The sequence below is a fragment of the Ruditapes philippinarum genome, unplaced genomic scaffold (genome assembly GCF_026571515.1).
Source record: "Ruditapes philippinarum isolate M1 unplaced genomic scaffold, ASM2657151v2 ctg2502_1_1_1_1, whole genome shotgun sequence".
Lineage (NCBI taxonomy): Eukaryota > Metazoa > Mollusca > Bivalvia > Venerida > Veneridae > Ruditapes > Ruditapes philippinarum.
In genome coordinates, this window is record NW_026857566.1 from 158453 (window position 1) to 183022 (window position 24570).

At 33.2% G+C, this 24570-nt stretch overlaps 1 protein-coding gene across 1 annotated transcript in view; it reads right to left on the minus strand.

The window, feature by feature from the left end:
* Positions 1-3052: 3052 nt before the first annotated feature.
* Positions 3053-24570, minus strand: part of LOC132750170 (triple functional domain protein-like) — a gene marked incomplete at its 5' end in the record, with an annotated part of 83503 nt that continues 61985 nt past the window's right edge. The window contains 4 exon segments of the mRNA XM_060740114.1: positions 3053-3192; positions 4583-4671; positions 10040-10123; positions 18150-18350. Coding sequence (XP_060596097.1) covers positions 3114-3192; positions 4583-4671; positions 10040-10123; positions 18150-18350 — 453 coding nt within the window. The 3' untranslated portion in view covers positions 3053-3113.

Sequence of the window (24570 nt, forward strand, 5' to 3'; positions counted from 1 at the left end):
GCGGAAACCATTTTGACATTTAAGGCCCCTGTGACCGTGACCTTTGACCTAGTGACCCCAAAATCAATAGGGGTCATCTACTAGTTATGACCAATTACTAAGTGAAATATAACAACTTTGGGATGAATACTTTTCAAAATAATCAGTGGAAACCATTTTGACATTTAAGGCCCATGTGACCTTGATCTTTAAACAAATGACCTCAAAATCAATAGGGGTCATCTAATAGTTATAACCAAATACTAGGTGAAATATGAAGACTTTGTGATGAATACTTTTCAGAGATAATCAGCGGAAACCATTCTGACAATAAGGCCCCTGTGACCTTGACATGTAAGTTAGTGACCAAAAATCAATAGGGGTCATCTACTAGTTATGACCAATCACTATATGAAATATGATGACTTTGTGACCAATACATTTCAAGATAATCAGCAGAAACCATTTTGACATTTAAGGCCCTTTGACCTTCACCATTGACCTAGTTACCCCAATATCAATAGGGGTCTCTAATAGTTATGACCAATCACTATGTGAAATATGAAGACTTTGTGATAAATACTTTTCAAGATAATCAGCGGAAACCATTTTGACATTTAAGGCCCCTGTGACCTTGACCTTTGACCTAGTGACCCCAAAATCAATAGGGGTCATCTACTAGTTATGACCAATCACTATGTGAAATATGAAGACTTTGTGATAAATACTTTTCAAGATAATCAGCGGAAACCATTTTGACATTTAAGGCCCCTGTGACCTTGACCTTTGACCTAGTGACCCCAAAATCAATAGGGGTCATCTACTAGTTATGACCAATCACTGTGTGAAATATGAAGACTTTGTGATAAATACTTTTCAAGATAATCAGCGGAAACCATTTTGACATTTAAGGCCCCTGTGACCTTGACCTTTGACCTAGTGACCCCAAAATCAATAGGGGTCATCTACTAGTTATGACCAATCACTATGTGAAATATGAAGACTTTGTGATAAATACTTTTCAAGATAATCAGCGGAAACCATGTGGTCTACAGACGGACAGACCGACGGACCGACAGACAGACCGACATTAGCAAAACAATATACCCCCTCTTCTTCGAAGGGGGGCATAATAAATCTAGACTACTGAAGCCAATTTGAATAAAAATGGACTAAATAATGCCAAACTACCTATGAGAGTTATCAAACTTAAAACACACAGTTGCATTGTGATATTGCATTGATATTTCAAGTTCAAGTTAATATCTCAACTGGTCCCTAAGATGGGAAGGGACATATAATTTGTCCGAAGGACAGCTAAATTCCCTTCCGCAGTGAACATTAATGTGTGCTTCTTGACCTTTTACCAATCATGACCTTGATGCTGTGTCATGCTTATCATAAGCACATATTCTCACAATGGTGATTATTTGTCCCAAGTTATTTAAAATCTTCCATGAAGTCAAAAGGTTATGGAGAACATAAAACCTTGACCTTGAGTGTAGCAACCTGGATGTTGCGCTCTGCAGATTGTGTCATGGTGGGGGTCATTTGTGCCAAGTAATTTTAAAACCTTTAAATTGTCAATAAGTTATAGAGCTGACATGACATGAATAGATGTTTTTACATTGGATCTTTGAGTGTGACCCTGACCTTCCGGGTTGTGATTTGATTATTGTGCTTTGCCAATGGTGTCACAATAGTGAACGTTTCTGCCAAGTTATCATAAAAAAACTCATAAAAAAAAGGTTTAAATGTTATGAACAGACAAGAAATGTAGACTTTCTAACATTTGACCTGTAAGTGTGTCCTTGACCTTGGGGGTAGCAATACAATTATTACGCTCTGCACATCGTCTCGTAATGGTGATCACTTGTGCCAAGCTTTTTAAAAAAATTTCACAGGTTTAAAAGTTATGGAGGGGACACAAAATACATTTGACCTTTAAGTGTGACCTTGACCTTGGGGGTAGCAACCCTATTATTGCCCTTTGCACTTGTTGCTATAATGGTGATGAATTGTGTCAAGTTATTTTTTTTTAAAAATCAGCGGTTAAAAAGTTATGGAGCGGACACTAAATGTAGACATTTAACATTCGACCTTAAAGTGTGACCTAGACCTTTTGGGTAGCAACCCAATTATTGCCCTCTGCAGGTCGTCTTATAATGGTGATCAGTTGTGCCAAGTTATTTTAAAAAGTTTTCAGCGGTTTAAAAGTTATGGAGCAGAAACGAAAGTGTTACAGACGGGTAATCGGTTCCTCGGGAACGAGCCTTGGCGAGTTCCCGATGGAACAGATTGCACGAGGGTTGGGATTTCTCTATCCTCTGTCTAACCCAATGATTGATTATTTTTCTCACTCACTTGGACACAATAAATATCATGAAACTAGATCTACTTGCTACGCCCTAGTTTTGAAAAGCGGGGCGGGGCTTAAGCTTCTGACGTACATCCGCAAAAGATTCTACTGACCAAGTTTATGTGTGAAAAATTCAATGAAAATGAATTCATATGAGATCCCTCATCAAAACGTAAGGTTATCATGATAAAACACATCAATATTAAAGTCGGAAAGTGTCATAATATAAGTGTTTATTAGGAATTCAGTCCATACTTAAATGGTTGCCAAAAAGCGTTTACTGTTTGCAAAGATTTTTCTACTTTTTCGGTTATTTTGGCCGAATATTCTATTAAAATATTTCAAAATGAGATTCGTCATCAAAAAGCATCGTTATCCATAACAGAAAACATGGATGTTCTTCAGGCAAAGTGTCATAATATCCGATTTTACGAAGAATTTTGCGATATTTTAAAGTGTGCTATTTTTAGTAACAGATCGTTATTGACAAGGGCGGACCTAGGTAGAGTAGGACTCATTGCAGTGTGAAAGTTAATATCAATCTATTTTGATTCCGTGAACAATTTAATAGATAAGCTCACATATTTTTAATACATTTTGTCGTTTTGACGTTTCATTTTTGTTTAAATAGGAGTGAAGCGCGTATGTGTAGGAATACGTTTTTAGAAGTGCTGCACGTTGAGTGTGAGATAAGCCCATGTGAGTTAAGATTTTCCAACACCGCTATTTTTAGTAACATTTATGGATTTTTGTATCTGGTTAGTGAGAAATGTAGTTAACAACATACCTCTACCACACATCCTATATCTTTTACATAATCTTGTTCTGTTTCTACCAGCTCTGTTATAACATATCTGTAAATAAAATAACAAAAGCATGGCATATATTTATTGTGTAATACAGTAACTGGTTAGATTGTAATTGATATCAGATGTTGTTTGATACTTAACTATAGTATTTTAATAATCTAAGGTATATAATAGGAGTGAAAACAAAGTTGTTATCTTTTACTTATAATGATACAATAAATAGCTGTACCACGTGGGAAACTAAAGGGACATCACAAGGACATTGTGTAATGCCATTTAGTAATTTATTTCAAGTGTAACTTAAAACTACAATTATAGGATTCATGTGCAGTGAAGATTGCCTATTTACCAGGAATGAACATCATTGAAATATTAACTTTAATTTTATTTTGCAATGGTAAAAACAGTACAGTTACAAACATTTTTATAGACATGTTGTTTTTTCCCCCCAACACTATAGTACAAATATTGGATCTTATAAAAGGCTTCTTTGCTGTATTCTTCTATACTAATTTATACAAGATTCACCTGAATGGTATCCTGTAAAATGCTGCAAGTTAATATCAATTAATATGTTCTGAAAATTTCAAAGTTAGCATGACCTACTGTCATGTAAATAAAAGTCACATTGTATGTTTGTAAATTGTGAATACAACAGCAAAGAGTGCCCCCACAGGTAACCTAGACCTTTAATCAACTAAATTAAAAATCAATTCTGGGTCATCTGTTAGACATGACCTGGCTAAATGCCAAATTTGAAGCAGTTATGAGTTGAGCATATTTTATGTGATGACTACAGTGACCTTGACCTTTGACAGAATGACCTTAAAATCAGTTGGATTCATTTACTAGTCATGAGCAACCTCCATAACTGTAGACCCTTGTAATTTCAGAAAAGGTTTTTTGTTTGTTTTTTTACTATGCACATAAAGATAAAACTTATGACCCCAAGATAAATTTGATCAATCTTGGTAGAGGTCAGAAATGAAACATGTGCATGATCTGGTCTAGAATGTGTAAGCTACATGTTTATGTATGATAATGTGAGAAGACATCTTAAATAGAGGATATTGAATGAGTGTAAGTTTAATACTGAATTTATTGAACAAGATGAATAAAATTATTTTATGCGAGCCTCTGGTGAGCATAATATTATTTAATTGAACAAGTTCAATAAATGTAGTATTAAACTTACACAAATTTAATATTGTATTTATCACATTCCAAAAACAAAGACCGTTTGAAGTAATATATAAAGAACCATTTTTCACTGACACACGTACATTTAGCGCGTCTTGACGTCTATACTTATAATGTTTATATAACGAAAATGACGTCACACCAAAATATATGCACGGCCGTGCAATACCATTTTTACGGAGTTAAAAAATGTGGCATGGGTATGTGTTAAATATCATATAATTCATAGACTTACTTTCTTTTCTGGAGATATTTTTCTTTTTCTGTCTCTTTGTCTTCCTCTCCTCCAGAATCTGAGCCTTGACCTGTGTCTGGTGGTGGATCCTATATAATTATACAAATATACTCTTATTGCATTAAACTATTTTACATAGGTTTTGTCACATGTCAACTATCAATATGGCACCATATCTTTGGTTTACTTACAAAAATATTTAATGAACTTTATCTAAATATAAAACCATGTGTATCCTGATGGATGGGGCCAATTTTCTGCCCAGGGGCATGGTCTTTAAAATATATGTAGAGGTCAAACTAAGCTTAGTCTAATGTTGTATGTCAAATAACTAAACAAAAGGCCATATTGTTTTGACAAGAAAATGTTTTCTTTCTTATGATCTTGATCTGAGAATCGCTTGGATTATTCAGTTCAACTGTGAAATTTTTATTAAATTTTTGATGTTTTCTTTAAGAATTCTCTACAACAATGTTTTTCCTCCAATGTGTTTGCCTTTTATTGGTCAAGTGTGTTGGTCAAGAAGAATGATATCAAAAGTTTTAAAGTTATCAACATTAAACTTGGAAAACATGATTATCATAATAATTCTACTATATGTTTATTATGAAAATCTATGACCCTCGCGGCAGGGCCAATTTTGACCCCAGGGCTACAATTTGAGAACAAGTGGTTGAGGTCCACTACACAATGTTTAATATCAAAGGAGAAGGTTTTTAATATATACATATAAGCAAAAGCTATGACATCCCCAGATGGGGGAATTTTAAAACTAAAGGCATAATTTTGAACAATTTTGATAAAGGTCTACAAGACAATGTTTCATGCTAAATATCTTATTTCTAGCCATTTTAATTTAAGTTTTTACTATATATACATAATGAAGATCAATGACCTTAGTTTGACCCCAGAGCTATAATTTGAACAACCTTGGTGAAAGTTAAAATATCTAAGCTCTAGCCTTAGCCATTTCAGGAAAGATTTTTTTATGGTTTTATATCATAAATATAATGCTCAAATGAAGGTTTATCAATATTGTAAGTTAGATGTAAAGATATTACCGAATTTACATTTCATGTTAATAAAGGGAGGTAATTAGAAATTTATTTTCTATAAAGTCGAAGTCAAATTTTTCAATAAGAAATGAATGCATATATTTTAATGATTACATATAATGTGGACAAATATTTGCAGTACATACTTTACATATTCTTCGATGTTTGAAAATTGTTTTAGAGGCATAATTATATACTTATATAAAATTTCACTTAAGTGTGGTAACAACCTTAATTACAACATACAGGATCTTACTGAAAAGGCAAAAAATGCCTAATCTGACATTTGTTGGTTCAAAAACAAAAACTCTCAAAAAGCATGAGAAGGTCTGGACCTTTCAAAGAAGGAATAGAAATCTACTGATATACAAGTTTGGTTAAAATAAATAATATAAACACACACAGATGATAAAATGGTTTGGTCTTTTATTGTCATCTTTAACAAGCACACTTTTGCACTGAAAATAATGACTAAAAAGCAAAATGGAAAGTTTAAGCCTTTATTTTTCAGAAGTGTTTTATTTGTTATGCAACAAATAGTATTTCATATAGGCAGGTCACCAGCATCTCTGATTTTCATCAATGTCTATATATACTATTGACAGGTTCCAGAGAAAAACTGGCATGTCACACAAGGCTACAACATTTCAATATATATATCACAAAAGAACAAAACAAAACAACAGCACCATATGCTCGTCTAAAGGGTTACAACTATCAATAACAAATTTTCATAAATATTATAAGTTGAAAAGGGACATAACTCCTGAAAGTATTGCTTTCAAAATAATGTCCTGTGCCTTGTCATGATAATCAAGTATTACAATAGCTTTGATACTTTTTATGACAAAATTTTCAATTAAAAAGGGGCGAAACTTCAAAATATAGCTTTCAGAAAAATGCCACTTGTCTTTCAAACATCATGACAAACGAGTATTTCAAGATTCATGTTGTTATCTTCCATACTATTGAAAACAACTGCTTAATAGGCAATTTTGACCAAAAATACTAAGTTAAACAAGGGTGCCATAGTCACAAAATACGCCCGTTTACGAAAACTTTAGATGGAGATGGGGGCATTATGGATAAGTGTTATCTAGCAAGCAAGTTTTTATCCTTGGCACTGTGTTGTTAAATGAACCTTAAAACAAATCAGTAGGGAAGATAAAAAGTACATGTAATTGTAATTTAATAACTAAAAAATTCTGATTTAAGATTTTATTCTAGGGAAATACATTTCATTACAATTCTTAATTTTTGAATGAGCTGAACTGATATTTACTTGAAAATTAAAATATAATTAAATTTCTATGGGAAAGTATTTACATTTGATAAGGTAATTACTGTATGATCTTTATGAACAAATACCAAGTCTACAGAACACCATAGTTATCACAGTTAAGAATCTTGACCAATGAATGAAACATGTGTAAATAAATGTTACATTCTTTAGAACATACTCAAGTCCAAGAAAGAGGATTATTTTATGCCCTTTGATTAAATTCTATTTTTAGAATTGAAAGTGAAAGTAGATCAAGGGGAGTAATTGTGTAAGTCATTTATGAACAAAGTAATAACTTTGTTGTCGCCCTTTGATTAAATTCTATTTACAAAATCTGGATATTTCATCATCTTAAGTGACCTTGACCTTGTATATATTGACCTAAATTATATGTATCACAGCCATAGTCTTGATAATGACCATTTGTGTTACAATCCCTCAATAAATGATGACTAAATGGTCCATATACACATCTTCATATTTTTATCTGAACTTTGACCTCTATGTGTGACCTTGACCTTGGCCGCAAGGACCTGAATCTTGTACGCGACACTCCGCCTCACAATGGTGAACATTTGTGCCAAGTAATATTGAAATCCCTCTATACATGTGGAAGTTTTGCTCCGGACAAGCATTTTTCAATGACCTCTAAGTGTGACCTTGACCTTTGACCTAGAGACCTGGTTCATGTGCGCGAAACTGCTCCTCATAGTGGTGAACATTTCTATGAAGTTTCATTAAAATCCCTCCATACATGTAGGAGATATGCTCCGGACAAAATTGGACGCCGCCCGCCCGACCGCCCGACCACCCGCCCGCCAGGGGCGTTCCCATAATACGTCCCGTTTTTCAAACGGGCGTATAAAAAGGACATCATTTTAGGATATTGCACCATATTTCACAACTGTGCTTTGTCATAATCATCAAGTGTTCCAAGTTTCAGTTGATATCTTTCTTGAAATCATTTACCTTTATGTTAGTGATTTTGGCAAAAAGTCAAAATGTTAAAAAGGGGGCAATAGTCCAAATATAAAGATTTCAGAATCCCCTTGTCTTAAGCACAAGTGACTTACAAAGATAACAAGGGTGCCATAGTCACAAAATACGCCCGTTTACGAAAAAGCTTTAGATGGAGATGGGGGCATTATGGATAAGTGTTATCTAGCAAGCAAGTTTTTATTCTTGGCACTGTGTTGTTAAATGAACCTTAAAACAAATCAATAGGGAAGATATGCACAGAATGTGTGACCTTGACCTTGGTCGCAGGGACCTGAATTTTATGCACGGCACTCAGCCTCACAATGATGAACATTTGTGCCAAATTATATTGAAATCCCTCTATGCATGTAGAAGTTTTGCTCCAGACAAGTGTTTTTCTATGAGCTCTAACTGTGACCTTCACCTTTGACCTAGAGACTTGGTTTATGTGCAGGGCACTACGTCTCATGGTGGTGAACAATTCTATAAAAGTAACATTAAAATTCCTCCATGCATGTAGAAAATATGCTCCGGACAACATCTGGATATTTAATCATCTCCAGTGACCTTGACCTTGCAAATATTAACCTAAATTAAATGTGTAACACCTGTAGTCATGATAGTTACCATTTGTGCTACAATCCATCAATAAATGATGACTAAATGGTCCCTATAACCATCTTCAAATTTTTATCTGAACTTTGACCTCTATGTGTAACCTTGACTTTGGTCGCAGGGATCTGAATTTTGCATGCTACACTCAGCCTCACAATGGTGAACATTTGTGCCAAGTTATATTGAAAACCCCCTATGAATGTAGAAGTTTTGCTCCGGACAAGCGTTTTTCAATGAGCTCTAAGTGTGACCTTGACCTTTGACCTTTGACCTGGATCATGCATGGAGCAATACATATCATGGTGGTGAACATTTCCATAAAGTATTATAAAAATTCTTCCATACATGTAGGAGATATGCTCCAGACAAAATCTGGATATTTCACCATCTTTAGTGACCTTGACCTTGCATATATTGACCTAAAGTACATGTGTCACAGCCGTAGTAATTATAATGACCATTTGTGTTACAATCCCTCAATAAATGATGATTAAATCGTCCCTATACACATCTTCATATTTTTATCTTTTTTTAAACGGGCGTATAAAAAGTACAAGTAATTTAATAACTAAAAAATTCTGATTTAAGATTTTATTCTAGGGAAATACATTTCATTACAATTCTTAATCTTTGATTGAGCTGAACTGATATTTACTTGAAAATTAAAATATAATTAAATTTCTATGAGAAAGTATTTACATTTGATAAGGTAATTACTGTATGATCTTTATGAACAAATACCAAGTCTACAGAACACCATAGTTATCACAGTGAAGAATCTTGACCAATGAATGAAACATGTGTAAATAAATGTTACATTCTTTAGAACATACTCAAGTCCAAGAAAGCGGATTATTTCATGCCCTTTGATTAAATTCTATTTTTAGAATTGAAAGTGAAAATGTAGGATACATGTAGGAGATATGCTCCGGACAAAATTGGACGCCGCCCGCCCGCCCGACCACCCGCCCGCCAGGGGCGTTCCCATAATACGTCCCGTTTTTCAAACGGGCGTATAAAAAGGATTTTACAAGTTTGATGTTGATACCTTTTACAGTTTTGAAATTAGTCTACTAAATATGTGATCTTAACAAAAAAATTGTAAAAGTTAAAAAGGGGTATAACCCCCCAAAAACATAGCTTTCCAAATAATGCCCCTTGTCTATCACCTGCCTCTTGTCAAGATATATCAAACCTTTATAATTGTTTGTGTAATTGACTACATTAAACATGACAACAACATTGACTTGAAACAGACAGCTAATAAAAAAAATTAAATAATATAAATGAACATGCATGATTTTTACAATAACAATTTATTTACAGCTCTCAGTCACTGTACTGTTAATTTCACATGAGATTTTACTACTGGTTAGTTTATCTGTAAACAAAAACACACCATAATACAACAATCATGCAGGAAATATTTCATAAATATCTACTCAAATTATGCTTTATTCTGGAACTATCCAATATATAAATAAAAACAATCATGCTTGATGGGTTGCCATGGCAATAAATTCTCACCATTTTCAATTTAACCAGATTTTCTATTTCAGTTGCTAGGTCAACTGAATTTTCTTGCTGAGGTTTCAATGATAATGTTGAGGCCTGAAATTTCAGGTAAAAAAAGGTATACAAGATTTCAATTCAAAATCAAAATAATTTTAAACAAAAGTCATAGAATTAGTTGTTACATATATATAAATGACTGATATCAATCTCCTATTCATGGAGACATCAGATCAGAATTTTGTTTGATTTTCCAGTAGTTCAACAAGCAAATCTGGATTGCTCCCCTGACTACCATGGTTAATGTCATCTTAGTTATAAGTTAAACATGTCTTACCCTTCCAATGCTAAATATCATGAATGTTCATCATTAATTCTGGACAAATCATTCATCATTTTTATTAATGTAACTATTGACGGAATAGCCAATGGTGCAGACTATGATCAGATGGCAGACCTTTGTCCTCAGATCATTTGTGCACTTCATTTTTCCGGAATAATTATTCGTATTGTAAAAAAATGACCCAAAAATGAAAAGCGTTTAAACGCTTTTCACTCAAATCGGGCTAATAAAAGCATATAAATACGATTTTCAATTTATTTTAAAGTATATTTCTTAACTATCTTTGCATATATTTCTGTTTAAAGTGCCCCAGCTCATTAATGTAAGAAATTCAAATGTTATGTGTTTACAATTTTAAACCTCAGTGGAGTCACTTTTATTTTTGTTGCATTACAGTATAATAATGCACTATTTATTGCACAGCTTTGTAATTAATCACTCAGGCCTATTGACCTTATATTCCTCGCATCTGAACCTGACATGCATTATAGAACAAATATGCACTAAAAATTGATATCTATTTTCTCAACAGGCAAACATCAACTCTAGCTGTCACAGACAACCATCAACTTGAGCTGTAACAAACAATCATCAACTCTAGCTGGAACAGACAGCCATCAACTCTAGCTGTAACAGACAATCATCAACTTTAGCTGTAACAAACAATCATCAACTCTAGCTGTAACATACAACCATCAACTCTAGCTGTAACAGACAATCATCAACTCTAGCTGGAACAGACAGCCATCAACTCTAGCTGTAACAGACAATCATCAACTTTAGCTGTCACAGACAATCATCATCTCTAGCTGTAACAGACAATCATCAACTTTAGCTGTAACAGACAATCATCAACTCTAGCTGGAACAGACAGCCATCAACTCTAGCTGTAACAGACAATCATCAACTTTAGCTGTAACAGACACTCATCAACTCTAACTGTAACAGACAACCATCAACTCTAGCTGTAACATACAATCAATCATCAACTCTAGCTGTAACAGACAGCCATCATCTCTAGCTGTAACAGACAACCATCAACTCTAGCTGTAACAGACAACCATCAACTCTAGCTGTAACATACAACCATCAACTCTAGCTGTTACAGACAATCATCAACTTAAGCTGTAACAGACAATCATCAACTCTAGCTGTAACAGACAATCATCAACTCTAGCTGTAACAGACAATCATCAACTCTAGCTGTAACAGACAACCATCAACTCTAGCTGTAACAAACAACCAACAACTCAAGCTGTAACAGATAACCATTATCTCTATTGCTGACATATATAAACTCTAGCTGTAACAGACAATCATCAACTCTAGCTGTAACAGACAACCATCAACTCTAGCTGTAACAAACAACCAACAACTCTAGCTGTAACAGATAACCATTATCTCTATTGCTGACATATATAAACTCTAGCTGTAACAGACAATCATCAACTCTAGCTGTAACAGACAACCATCAACTCTAGCTGTAACAGACAACCATCAACTTTAGCTGTAACAGACAACCATCATCTTCAAGCTGATACAGACAATCATCAACTCTAGCTGTAACAGACAACCATCATCTCTAGCTGTAACAAACAACCATGAACTCTAGCAAAATAGACAACCATCAACGCTAACTATTGCTGACATATATAAACTCTAGCTGTAACAGACAACCATCAACTTTAGCTGTCACAGACAACCATCATCTCTATCTCTAACAGACAATCATCAACTCCAGCTGTAACAGACAACCATCAACTCCAGCTGTAACAGACAATCATCAACTCTAGCTGTAACAGACAATCAGACAATCATCAACTCTAGCTGTAACAAACAACTATCAACTCTAGCTGTAACAGACAACCATCACTTTTAGCTGTAACAGACAATCATCAAACTCTAGCTGGAACAGACAACCATCAACTTTAGCTGTAAAAGACAATCATCAACTCTAGCTGTAACAGACAACCATCAACTCTAGCTGTAACAGACAATCATCAACTCTAGCTGTAACAAACAATCATCAACTCTAGCTGTAACAGACAATCATCAACTCTAGCTGTAACAAACAACCATCAACTCTAGCTGTAACAGACAATCATCAACTCTAGCTGTAACAGACAATCATCAACTTTAGCTGTAACAGACAATCATCACTTTTAGCTGTAACAGACAATCATCAACTTTAGCTGTAACAGACAACCATCAACTCTAGCTGTAACAGACAACCATCAACTTTAGCTGTAACAGACAATCATCACTTTTAGCTGTAACAGACAATCATCAACTTTAGCTGTAACAGACAACCATCATCTTCAAGCTGAAACAGACAATCATCAACTCTAGCTGTAACAAACAACCATCAACTAAAGCTGTAACAGACAATCATCAACTCTAGCTGCAACTCTAGCTGTAACAAACAACCATCAACTAAAGCTGTAACAGACAATCATCAACTCTAGCTGTAACAAACAACCATCATATCTAGCAAAACAGACAATCATCAACTCTAGCTGTAACAAACAACCATCATATCTAGCAAAACAGACAACCATCAACTCTAACTATTGCTGACATATATAAACTCTAGCTGTAACAGACAACCATCAACTTTAGCTGTAACAGACAACCATCATCTCTATCTCTAACAGACAATCATCAACTCAAGCTGTAACAGACAACCATCAACTTTAGCTGTAACTGACAACCATCAACTCTAACTGTAACAGACAATCATCAACTCTAGCTGGAACAGACAGTCATCATCTCTAGCTGTAACATACAACCATCAACTCTAGCTGTAACAAACAACTATCAACTCTAGCTGTAACAGACAACCATCAACTTTAGCTGTAACAAACAACCATCAACTCTAGCTGTAACAGACAACCGTCAAATTTAGCTGTAACAGACAATCATCAACTCTAGCTGTAACAGACAACCGTCGACTTTAGCTGTAACAGACAACCATCAACTCTAACTGTAACAGACAACCATCAACTCTAGCTGTAACAAACAACCATCATCCTAAGCTATAACAGACAACCATCAACACTAGCTGTAAAAGACAACCATCAACTCTAGCTGTAACAGACAACCATCAACTCTAGCTGTTACAAACAACCATCAACTCTAACTGTAACAGACAATCATCAACACTAGCTCTAGTGAGCTTAAAAAAAGTTTCTATAACATACAATCTGTACAGAAGTATTACATTATGACCTAAGTAACATCTTCCTTTCAAAATACATGATGACATAAGAAGGTCAGCACGAGTACTGTTACATAAGAATGAGCTACAAAAATCAGATAGTTCACTCAGAATAGACTTTATCTGGAACTAGGCAAATGTGGATTTTTCCAAGCTAATCTATAGGTACAAACTAACTTTTACTGTTATAGCTTAACGGTGCACTACCCTTCACAATTGATTAGTCAACCTGTTCGCTTATTTTTGAAGCTGTAACTGTAACAAGAGGGCCATAATGGCCCTTATATGGCTCACCTGACTATGAAGGCTCAATCCCATATTATTTGGGCTGTGTGACCTAGTTTTTCACCCAAGATAACCCATATTGGAACTTGACCTAGAAATCATTAAAACAACCTTTCTGACCATTTTCAAGGATATTTGGACTGAAAAAGTAGCCCCTAGAGTGTTTACATATAGGCTGTGTGACCTAGTTTTTGACCTAAGATGACCCATATATAAATCATCAAAACAATCTTCCTGACCAATTTCCAGAATATTTGGATAAAACTGCAGCCACTAGAGTGTTAACAAGATTTTTCTAATTTTAGCTCCAGGACCTGTGACCTAGTTTTTGACCCAAGATTACCCATATTCAAACCTGACCTAGAAATCATGAAAGCAACTTTTCTGACCAAATTCCAGGATATTTGGACTAAAACTGTAGCCTTTTCGAGTGTTAACAAGGTTTTTCTATATTTGGGCTGTGTGACCTAGTTTTTTACCCGAGATGATCCGAATTGAAACTTGACTTAGAAAATATCAAAACCACCTTCCTGACCAATTTCAAGAATATTCGGATCAAAACTGCAGCCACACAAGTGTCAACAAGATTTTTTCTATTTTAAGCTACTGTAACCTAGTTTTTTTTACCTGAGATGACCTATATTCTAACTTGAGCTAGAAATCATTAAAACAACCTTCTTGACCAATTTCCAGGATATTTGGATCAAAACTGCAGGTTTTTCTATATTTCAGCTGTGTGACCTAGTATTTGTCCTGAGATGACCCATATTCAAAATTGACCTAGAAATCATCAAAACAATCTTTATGGCCAATTTCCAGGATATTTGGCCTGTAACAGTAGCCCCTAGAGTGTTAAAAAGTTTTTTTCAATATTTAGGCTGTGCGACCTAGTTTTTGACCCGAGATGACTCATATTTGAACTTGACCTGGAAATCATCAAAACGACTTTCCTGACCAATTTCCAGAATATTTGGATCAAAACTGCAGCCACTATGGTGTCAACAAGATTTTTCTATGTTAAGCTCCTAAGACCTAGTTTTTAACTGGACATGGCCTATATTCCACCTTGACCTAGAAATCATCAAACAACCTTCCTGATCACTATTACAGGATATTTGGATCAAAACTGTAACCACAAGAGTGTTAACAAGATTTTTCTATTTTTAGCTTCTTTGACCTAGTTTTTGACCCGAGATGATCCATATTTGAACTTGATCTGTATTTCATTGAGACAAACATTCTGACAAAGTTTGTTTATGATCAAATCAAAACTGTGACTGCTAGAGTGTTAACAGCCCAAATGTTGATGACACACCGGACATAGCCCCATCACCTTACCTCACCTTGACCACTTCATGGTCAGGTGAGCTAAAAAGTTCTTTGTACCTATGTTATCAGCTGGGGAAAATACAAATATTCTTAATTCCCGAGTTAGTCTATTAAACAATGATGCTTAAAAAAACTATTTTTAATGTCAAATTTATCTGTACTTTATACTAACTATTTGACTTGATCTTTGTCTAGACCCTAGTATTTCAGTCATAGATTTTATGCAGATTTATTCATATATATACATTATGATTTATACAAAGTCTGAATACACTCAACAACTTGAATAGACCCTAGATACAATCTAATCCTCATTTACATATAACTCACAGCATCAATATTTTATATTACTTTTAAGTAAATGTATATATTGTAACTTCTAATCCACTACAAGAAGCTGAAATAACATGAGTGATTAGGATTCAAATTCACAGCAGTCAGATGAGTATGTGGTTTTAAGTTGGCCATAATAACAAGAATCTGCTATTGAGGCCCAATATCAAATGTCAGCAAATATATTCAGAGACAAAGTATGTTATTATAAAGGTACATGGCATTGTTTGGTTAAAAGAAAAGCTGTAATAATGACACAGAAGTTGTTGTTCATGGCTATAGTAGGCTGAAACTGTAAAACAACATAATATGTTATTATATTAAAGGTAGGGGTTTGGGTGTTGCATGTGACACGTCGTCCCATTATTGCCAAGTAATATCAAAATCCCTTGAATGATGAAACATTTTAGAATGAACACAAATCATACTGTATTGCAGACCATGTAAAGCTTTGACCTTCAAGTGTGAACTTGACCTTGAGGTAAAGGTAGTACTGGTATGGGTCTTGTGCATGACACATCCTCTTATTATTGTGAACATTTATGCCAAGTAATTTCAAAATCCCTTGCTGTATGAAAAAGTTAAAGACTGGACACAAAATATACTCTATAACACACCATGCTTAGCCTGGACCTCCAAATGGACCTTGACCTTGAAAAAAGGTGTCTATGTGTTGCTCATGACATGTTGTCTCATTATTGTGAACATTTGTGCCAAGCAATTTCAAAATCCCTTGAATAATAAAACATTATGTAACAATCACAAAATAAATTCTATAGCAAACCATGTTAAGCTTTTACCTCCAAGTGTGCTTTTGACCCTTGTATTGCGCATGACACATCCTCTTTAATTATTGTAAACATTTGTGCAAAGTAATATCAAAATCCCTTGATCTTTGACTAGACACAATATATACTCTATAATAGACCATGTAAAGAGTGATCTTGACCAGACATGAAAGTGTGACGGACAGAACCCATTTCTATAATTATCCTCTTTTTTCTTCAGAAAAACAAGGGACAATAATGCATAAAATTGATAAAATGCATGAATTACACATGGGGGGTGGGGGGTGGGTAACCAACAAACTTTTACAGTTATACAGATTCGAAAAGTGCAACAGGTTAACTGGTAGTGCACTGTGAAGCATTAACAGTAAAAGTTTGCTTTGATGGGGGTTGTAAAACCCACATAAGCCCAGTTCCGGATAACATCTTTTAAAATTGAATCACTTCAGATTTGCTCTCTTTAGATATATTAACATTAAATTTTGTTGATAATATATTTTGGGTAAAATATGAAGACAGTGACTGTGGCTATTTTTATAACAATTGATCAATTATCAGAAAGAATAGATAGCCTATTTTATATATTTGTTAAGTAAGCTATAAATAACACCTTATCTATCAATATTAAAAAACATGAGTGAACAAATATTACTTGTTCAGGTCCACAGTTTGATGTAAAATATCTCAATATTAAGAGAGTAAACGGTTGTGACCGTTTAATGAAAAAGAGATACTTCGTATTTCCAAATCTTAAATGTAGATTAAAAACAATAAGATTAAATTTGATATAAAATATGAAGTATTTCTTTTAACATTTAAGCTATCACGATCATTAATGTTGTAAAAATATGGTTCATAATATTAGTCTGTGTTGCATTTTGATAAATGACGGCAATAAATTAGACCCTCGAAATTCCTCAAAAGTTAACAATTTTATTGAATATGAGGATTGGAAACAATAATTAAATGCTTTGTAGGTTGAAATTTCCTTGAAATAGTCGCATTTTTGTCTTTTTGTCAACTTTAAGTTGAATTGCTGTCTTCTAGTTTTATTTATATCAGAATTATATAATACATTACAACAAGTTGAAAGTTTTGAGGCCAGACTGAATGCATCTCTGTCAGGTTACATTCAGACCATACACGATATATTAAAAAACTATGTTTAATTAATACTTATGTGCCTATGACTTTAAGGGTTGATAACTGCAAATCCTATAATTTTTCTGAAAGTGTGTTTTTGAGCACATACAACAGCAAATGTAATGCAGATTATAGATAGACTGTAAATATATTAAACAAAATTGAAATATTTTGTTTGATATATTTACAGTCTAACACTGCATTGGTATACACTGTAACTGAACAGTTATCAAGAAAGTTCAGTTTTACGAAAAGTCTGTAATTTGATAAGTAATGGTGATCTGGACCTTTGACATTTAAATGACCTAAAAAATCAACATGGGTCATATACTAGTAATTACCAACTGTCCCGCCAAACATAATGAAAGTAGGCTAAAGTGTTCTCCACTGAATTCATGCAGTCACTGTGGCCTTGACATATGTGAAATCAATTAGAATTTTCATCCATTTTGGGAATTTCTTTTTAATCTGGTCTTTATATACTTAGCAATTTGTTCCATTTTTTCATATTTGCATTGAGTTTAAAATTCTATTCAGCTGGAGTGGTATAATACTGATATGACAAACTATTTGTCACATTTATATACATGAGTAAATAGGACTATTTGTATGCATCTTGTAATAAAAACAAATATTAACATGATTATTTTCCTATAGCTAAATGAGATAATATGTCAATATACTTACAAATTTTTCTGATATATTATCGGCAGCATCATTTTTCCCTAGGTTTAACATATGGCTCTGATCCTGAACTGGCATGGGTGGGGGGATCTCAATGTCATCTGCTGGTTCAAGGGCATCTTCATTATCAAGGTTATGTTTCTGTGTAAACGTTGTCACATCTTGTGTAATTATCTGCTCCTCTACACTACTCTCAGGATTCTCCTGAAGTTAAATAAAATATGTTTACCATAAATACTGAATATCTACAGGCAGCATATATATGTGTTTCTGTCTTTAAACTTCATGTATTGTATAAAGGTTACTTTAATAATACAATAACTCATTGACAGTTTAAATGTAAATTTTCTGAAATTTAAACAATGCAGCATTTGTTTCAGGGCCCGGCTGTCAGATGGACCGGCCCTTCAGTAGTTTTGGAGATACCAACTTGCACACAAAAACTTCATGTCATGGTAACGCCATATAGAGTATAATAGCTCTCCATATTCTTTATAGTCAAGCCTGGTTTTGTTTGTTTGTTTCATTTTTTTTACGCCTTTTCCCAACAGTATTTCAGTCATATAGGCGGGTAGTTTCCTAACAATCGTTCCTGGAGAGTTACACCAGTACTAGACTACCTTCCTCCGTGCTAAACTACCAAAGCATCTCCCATAAATCAAACCCACGCCAGAGAGGTAACTGGATTAGAAGTCATCCACTCTAACCCCTTTGACCACGGAGGCGGTTAAAGTAGGAATTAACAAAAAATAAAATATCATTCAGAAAACTTACAGGACATACTTATGTGTCTTGGATATTGACCAAGCTCACTAACTTAATTCACAATTCATGTCGAGAGTTATGGCCTTGGACAGTGACCCCAACATGATCCTTGTATGTTTTAAGTAAAGTGAACCTAAGTAGATTTGAGCATTGATTGTTGTTGTAAAATTACATGAATAAGGGCCATATTTAGTAAATCCCATGTAGAGTTTGGCTATGATATTTAATATAATGAAAGATTATAGCTGGTAATAACATTATAACACTTTCATGAAGACTGCACAATATAAATTATTTGTTCTACCATATTTAACTTAAATTAACAACATTTCACTTTAAAAACAATTCACAACTTAAATAAGAATAATGTTATATCAAAGAAATTTTCTCAATTTATTGTCTTTATGATAATGTTTTATTGAATTTGAATTCATTATGGAAAATAGAGCATACAAGTTCTTGGGGTTGTTTTTTTTAAAGAAACAACCAGCTCTTGAAAATTTGACATGACATTTGTAATGTCTTGTATGAATAAGATAGTACTATGTAACAATCAATGTTAGCTTCCTGCTTGAAGATAAAGGAAGTGAAAATATTGCTCATATTAATAATACAATCAAATATATTATGAGAGAGTAAATAAAGACTTGAAGTTTACCGCAGCTTTAAGATGATATTTGGAACGTTGTCTGCATGGACATAAGTAACTCAATATTTGGTATGACAAACTTGACACATCTTTCTCACCAAGGCCTTCCATTGATCTTTATTTCATGCATTAAGATCAGTCCTCATTAAGTATACATCATTTATACTGTACTCCTCTTGCATGATGATTTTAAATCATTACATTCAAATTTTCACTTCATCAAAATGTATAAGCAATGTTCTACACATATACAGACTATAGCTACTTCACCCATGTAAACTATGAATGACCTTTTGTAAATTGTTTTATTTTCAACCACAAAATTAACATATTTTCTAAATCAAATTCCATAGTTTTCTACACAAAGTGTAGCTCCATATTTTTTCTTCATCTCCATTCTGAAAACTATCAACATAATAACATTAACCTAAAAAATCCACTTCTCATTGTTCACTTGTTACAAAATATTTCCATCAAATGTTTTCCATTTAGAATTTAGAACATAGTTATATGTAAACTTTCTACATGCACTTATATACCAATCAGTATCTGATGATCAATATCACTAACTGCATTACATGTCAAATATCATCATAAACAAATCCCATTTAGTTTCTTAATAGTTAATTTTCCAAACTAATGTCAACCACTTTACAGGTAAAATATCATGACACATTTTATCACCTATTGTTTTGGTAATCAAAACAGTGTATAATATACCTTACTAAAATACCACATTAGCTTAATCAACCTAGCTGGTTTTACTAGTGTAACATGATATTCTTAATGTAATCTCTGTAATCAAAGGTCATAGACAAGAGCGTCATAATGGCCCCAGATAGCTCACCCCAGATTTAATATGATCTAATGCTGGAAAAGGTCAACTGTAGTAGATATAAATTTGGTCACACTAGAGCATTGCATTTGTGATCCAAGCAGCATGATTTCACTAAGAAATGCAAAATGTCAAATACCTCAGCTATTAGTCACTGTAGTATCTGAGAAGAAGGAATAAGTGACTAGATTTTGGCCATTTTTATCCTAGGACATGGCTACTTTTGACCTTTGAGGGATGATTCAAATAACTTTTTTTCTTACAGGACTACAAGTTCATGCTACATGCTAAATATCTAAAATCTTTGCATGATGATTTTGGTTGGACAAACATACCCCCAGGGTAGAGCCTTTTTTTTACCCCGTTAACATGATTTATATCACTTTTGCTATATGCCATAATTCTATGCTCTGGGAAGTGTGAAATGTAGAAGACTTCTTGATTTATGTTCCTACCTGTCCAAACATAAAAGACATATGTCAATAGTTAGATTACACCTTTAAAGATCCTGTAACACATTTAACACTTTAATGAAGACTGCACAATATAAATTATTTGTTCTACCATATTTAACTTAAATTAACAACACTTCAGTTTTAAAAAAAAATCACAACTTAAATAAGAATAATGTTATATCAAAGAAATTTTCTCAATTTATTGTCTTTATGATAATGTTTTATTGAATTTGAATTCATCGTTGTTTTTTTTTTAAAGAAACAAGCAGCTCTTGAAAATTTGACATGTAATGAAAAATTCTGTATCTTGTACGAATAAGATAGTACCATGTAACAACAAACAATCATGTTAGCTTCCTGCTTGAAGATAAAGGAAGTGAAAATATTGCTCATATTAATAATACAATCAAATATATTATGAGAGAGTAAATAAAGACTTGAAGTTTACCGCAGCTTTAAGATGATATTTGGAACGTTGTCTGCATGGACATAAGTAACTCAATATTTGGTATGACAAACTTGACACATCTTTCTCACCAAGGCCTTCCATTGATCTTTATTTCATGCATTAAGATCAGTCCTCATTAAGTATACATCATTTATACTGTACTCCTCTTGCATGATGTTCAAATTTTCACTTCATCAAAATGTATAAGCAATGTTCTACACATATACAGACTATAGCTACTACACCCATGTAAACTATGAATGACCTTTTGTAAATTGTTTTATTTTCAACCACAAAATTAACATATTTTCTAAAGTCAAATTCCATAGTTTTCTACACAAAGTGTAGCTCCATATTTTTTCTTCATCTCCATTCTGAAAACTATCAACATAATAACATTAACTTCTAAAAAATCCACTTCTCATTGTTCACTAGTTACAAAATATTTCCATCAAATATTTAGAACATAGTTATATGTAAACTTTCTACATGCACTTATATACCAATCAGTATCTGATGATCAATATCACTAACTGCATTACATGTCAAATATCATCATAAACAAATCCCATTTAGTTTCTTAATAGTTAATTTTCCAACTAATGTCAACCACTTTACAGGTAAAATATCATGACACATTTTATCACCTATTGTTTTTGGTAATCAAAAACAGTGTATAATATACCTTACTAAAATACCACATTAACTTAATCAACCTAGCTGGTTTTACTAGTGTAACATGATATTCTTAATGTAATCTCTGTAATCAAAGGTCATAGACAAGAGCGTCATAATGGCCCCAGATAGCTCACCCCAGATTTAATATGATCTATTGCTGGAAAAGGTCAACTGTAGTAGATATAAATTTGGTCACACTAGAGCATTGCATTTGTGATCCAAGCAGCATGATTTCACTAAGAAATGCAAAATGTCAAATACCTCAGCTATAGTCACTGTAGTATCTGAGAAGAAGGAATAAGTGACCTAGATTTTGGCCATTTTTATCCTAGGGACATGGCTACTTTTGACCTTGAGGGATGATTTAAATAACTTTTTTCTTATAGGACTACAAGTTCATGCTACATGCCAAATATCTAAAATCTTTGCATGATGATTTTGGTGGACAAACATACCCCCAGGGTAGAGCCTTTTTTTTACCCCGTTAACATGATTTATATCACTTTTGCTATATGCCATAATTCTATGCTCTGGGAAGTGTGAAATGTAGAAGACTTCTTGATTTATGTTCCTACCAAACATAAAAGACATCTGTCAATAATTAGATTACACCTTTAAAGATCCTGTAACACATTTTTTAATGGTTTTATATCATTAATATTATACTCAAATTAAGATTTATCAATTTTGTAAGTTCCAAAAAGCATTATTTATAAAGATATTATCGAATTTAACATTTCATGTAAATAAAGAGAGGCAATAAAAAATTTATTTTCTTGGTCAAATTTTTCAATAAGAAATGAATGCATATATTTTAATGATAACATATAATAATAAATTTATGTACAAATATTTGCGGTACATTTTTTACATACTCTTCGATGTTTGAAAATTGTTTTATAAGCATAATTATATACATATATATAATTTCACTTATGTGTGGTATACAACCTCAATTACAACATACAGGATCTTTAAAAGAAATAAAATATATTCTAATGGTCTATAAATAGACATGTGTTCCAAGAAGAACAGATCCCAAAAAGGTACTGTTGATGAATGATAGTAATAGCATGGTGGCACAGTTACCCTATCAGAAGGATGTGGAACTCAGTTTAAAATGAAACATTAATTTCTCCCTTCCAGTGGAAACAACTCGATTTTATTACTCACTTTTTAAAGTATACTTTAGGAGACTAAGTAAAGAGACTGGCAATGTACTGTAGTCTTAGATAGTGTAACAAAAGACCGTTGCTTTTATAAATATCTTATTTAGAAAAATATCAACCTATTATAGCATTCACATACAATTGTATAAATTGGACCTAAAGATTTGCATATATACAGCAAGCTAAAATTGATAAAAGGCAAAACAATATAAGAACATCCCAATCAAAACAGAGATAAACATAGCTTTCTTATCCAAAACTGCACAAAATTTGAAATTAAATCATCATCAAACCAAGTCTATCTTAACAATACAGGATGAAAAGGAGTTTCATAAAACCCAGTCACTTCTTACACAAAATAATCAGGGAAGTAAAAACTTGTCAATAAATTATTATTAAATCCACTTTTCTAGAAATAATGATGTTACATAATTTACAATCACATTTAAATATTCCACTTGTATTTTATCACAAACTGCAGAAATGGATATAACAAGAAACAGATACGAGGGTTAAAGTTAACTTTAAACCTTTATAGACAATATTGGCTTCCTCACAAAGTATATGGCAATGAATACAGTGTCACAGTGGATGTATTGATTGTTCATAGCATAAGTCGTTAATCGTTGAATCAGCTTGCACTCTAATTCTCCCTCTCTTTCCCCCTCTCTCATATATTTATACAAATATATGTATACATGATATGAAACTGTTTAGTAGAGCAAAATCTTACCTCAATTATCTGAGACCATGACAATGTTTGTTCTATGTTTTCATTGACCTGTGATGACAATTTTTGATAACCTGTGATTGTGACAATTACTATTCTATGTTCTTAATGACCTGTAACTGACTATAACTGTTACTGTTCTATTTTTTCAAAATACCTGTGACATAGACTATTTACTTTGCTATGTTTCCAGTCTGGTGACCATGTTAATTATTGTTCTATTTGTCAAATGACATGTGATCATGTTCATTATATAATGCTGCAGGAATATAAACAAGGCAGTCTGATTTAGGACACAGCTGAATGACATGAATGTGTACTACATGAACATTAACCAACCTTGATGTTGTGCCATGCATATCATTAGCACATTTGCTCATCACAAAATTCTGTTTCAGACTAATTGACCAATAACATGTATCTTCCACAAAGTTACCATAAAAATAAGGTTTTCTTACCATCATAATTAGATTCTCTTGTAAAACTTAACATAAACATTAAGTTTTCTTGTAAAAGTTACCATCAAATTAGGTTTTCTTGTAAAAGTTTCCATCAAAATTAGGTTTTCTTGTAAAAGTTAACATAAACATTAAGTTTTCTTGTAAAAGTTACGGTCAAAATTAGGCTTCTTGTAAAAGTTACCATCAAAATAAGGTTTTCTTGTAAAATGTACCATCATAATTAGATTCTCTTGT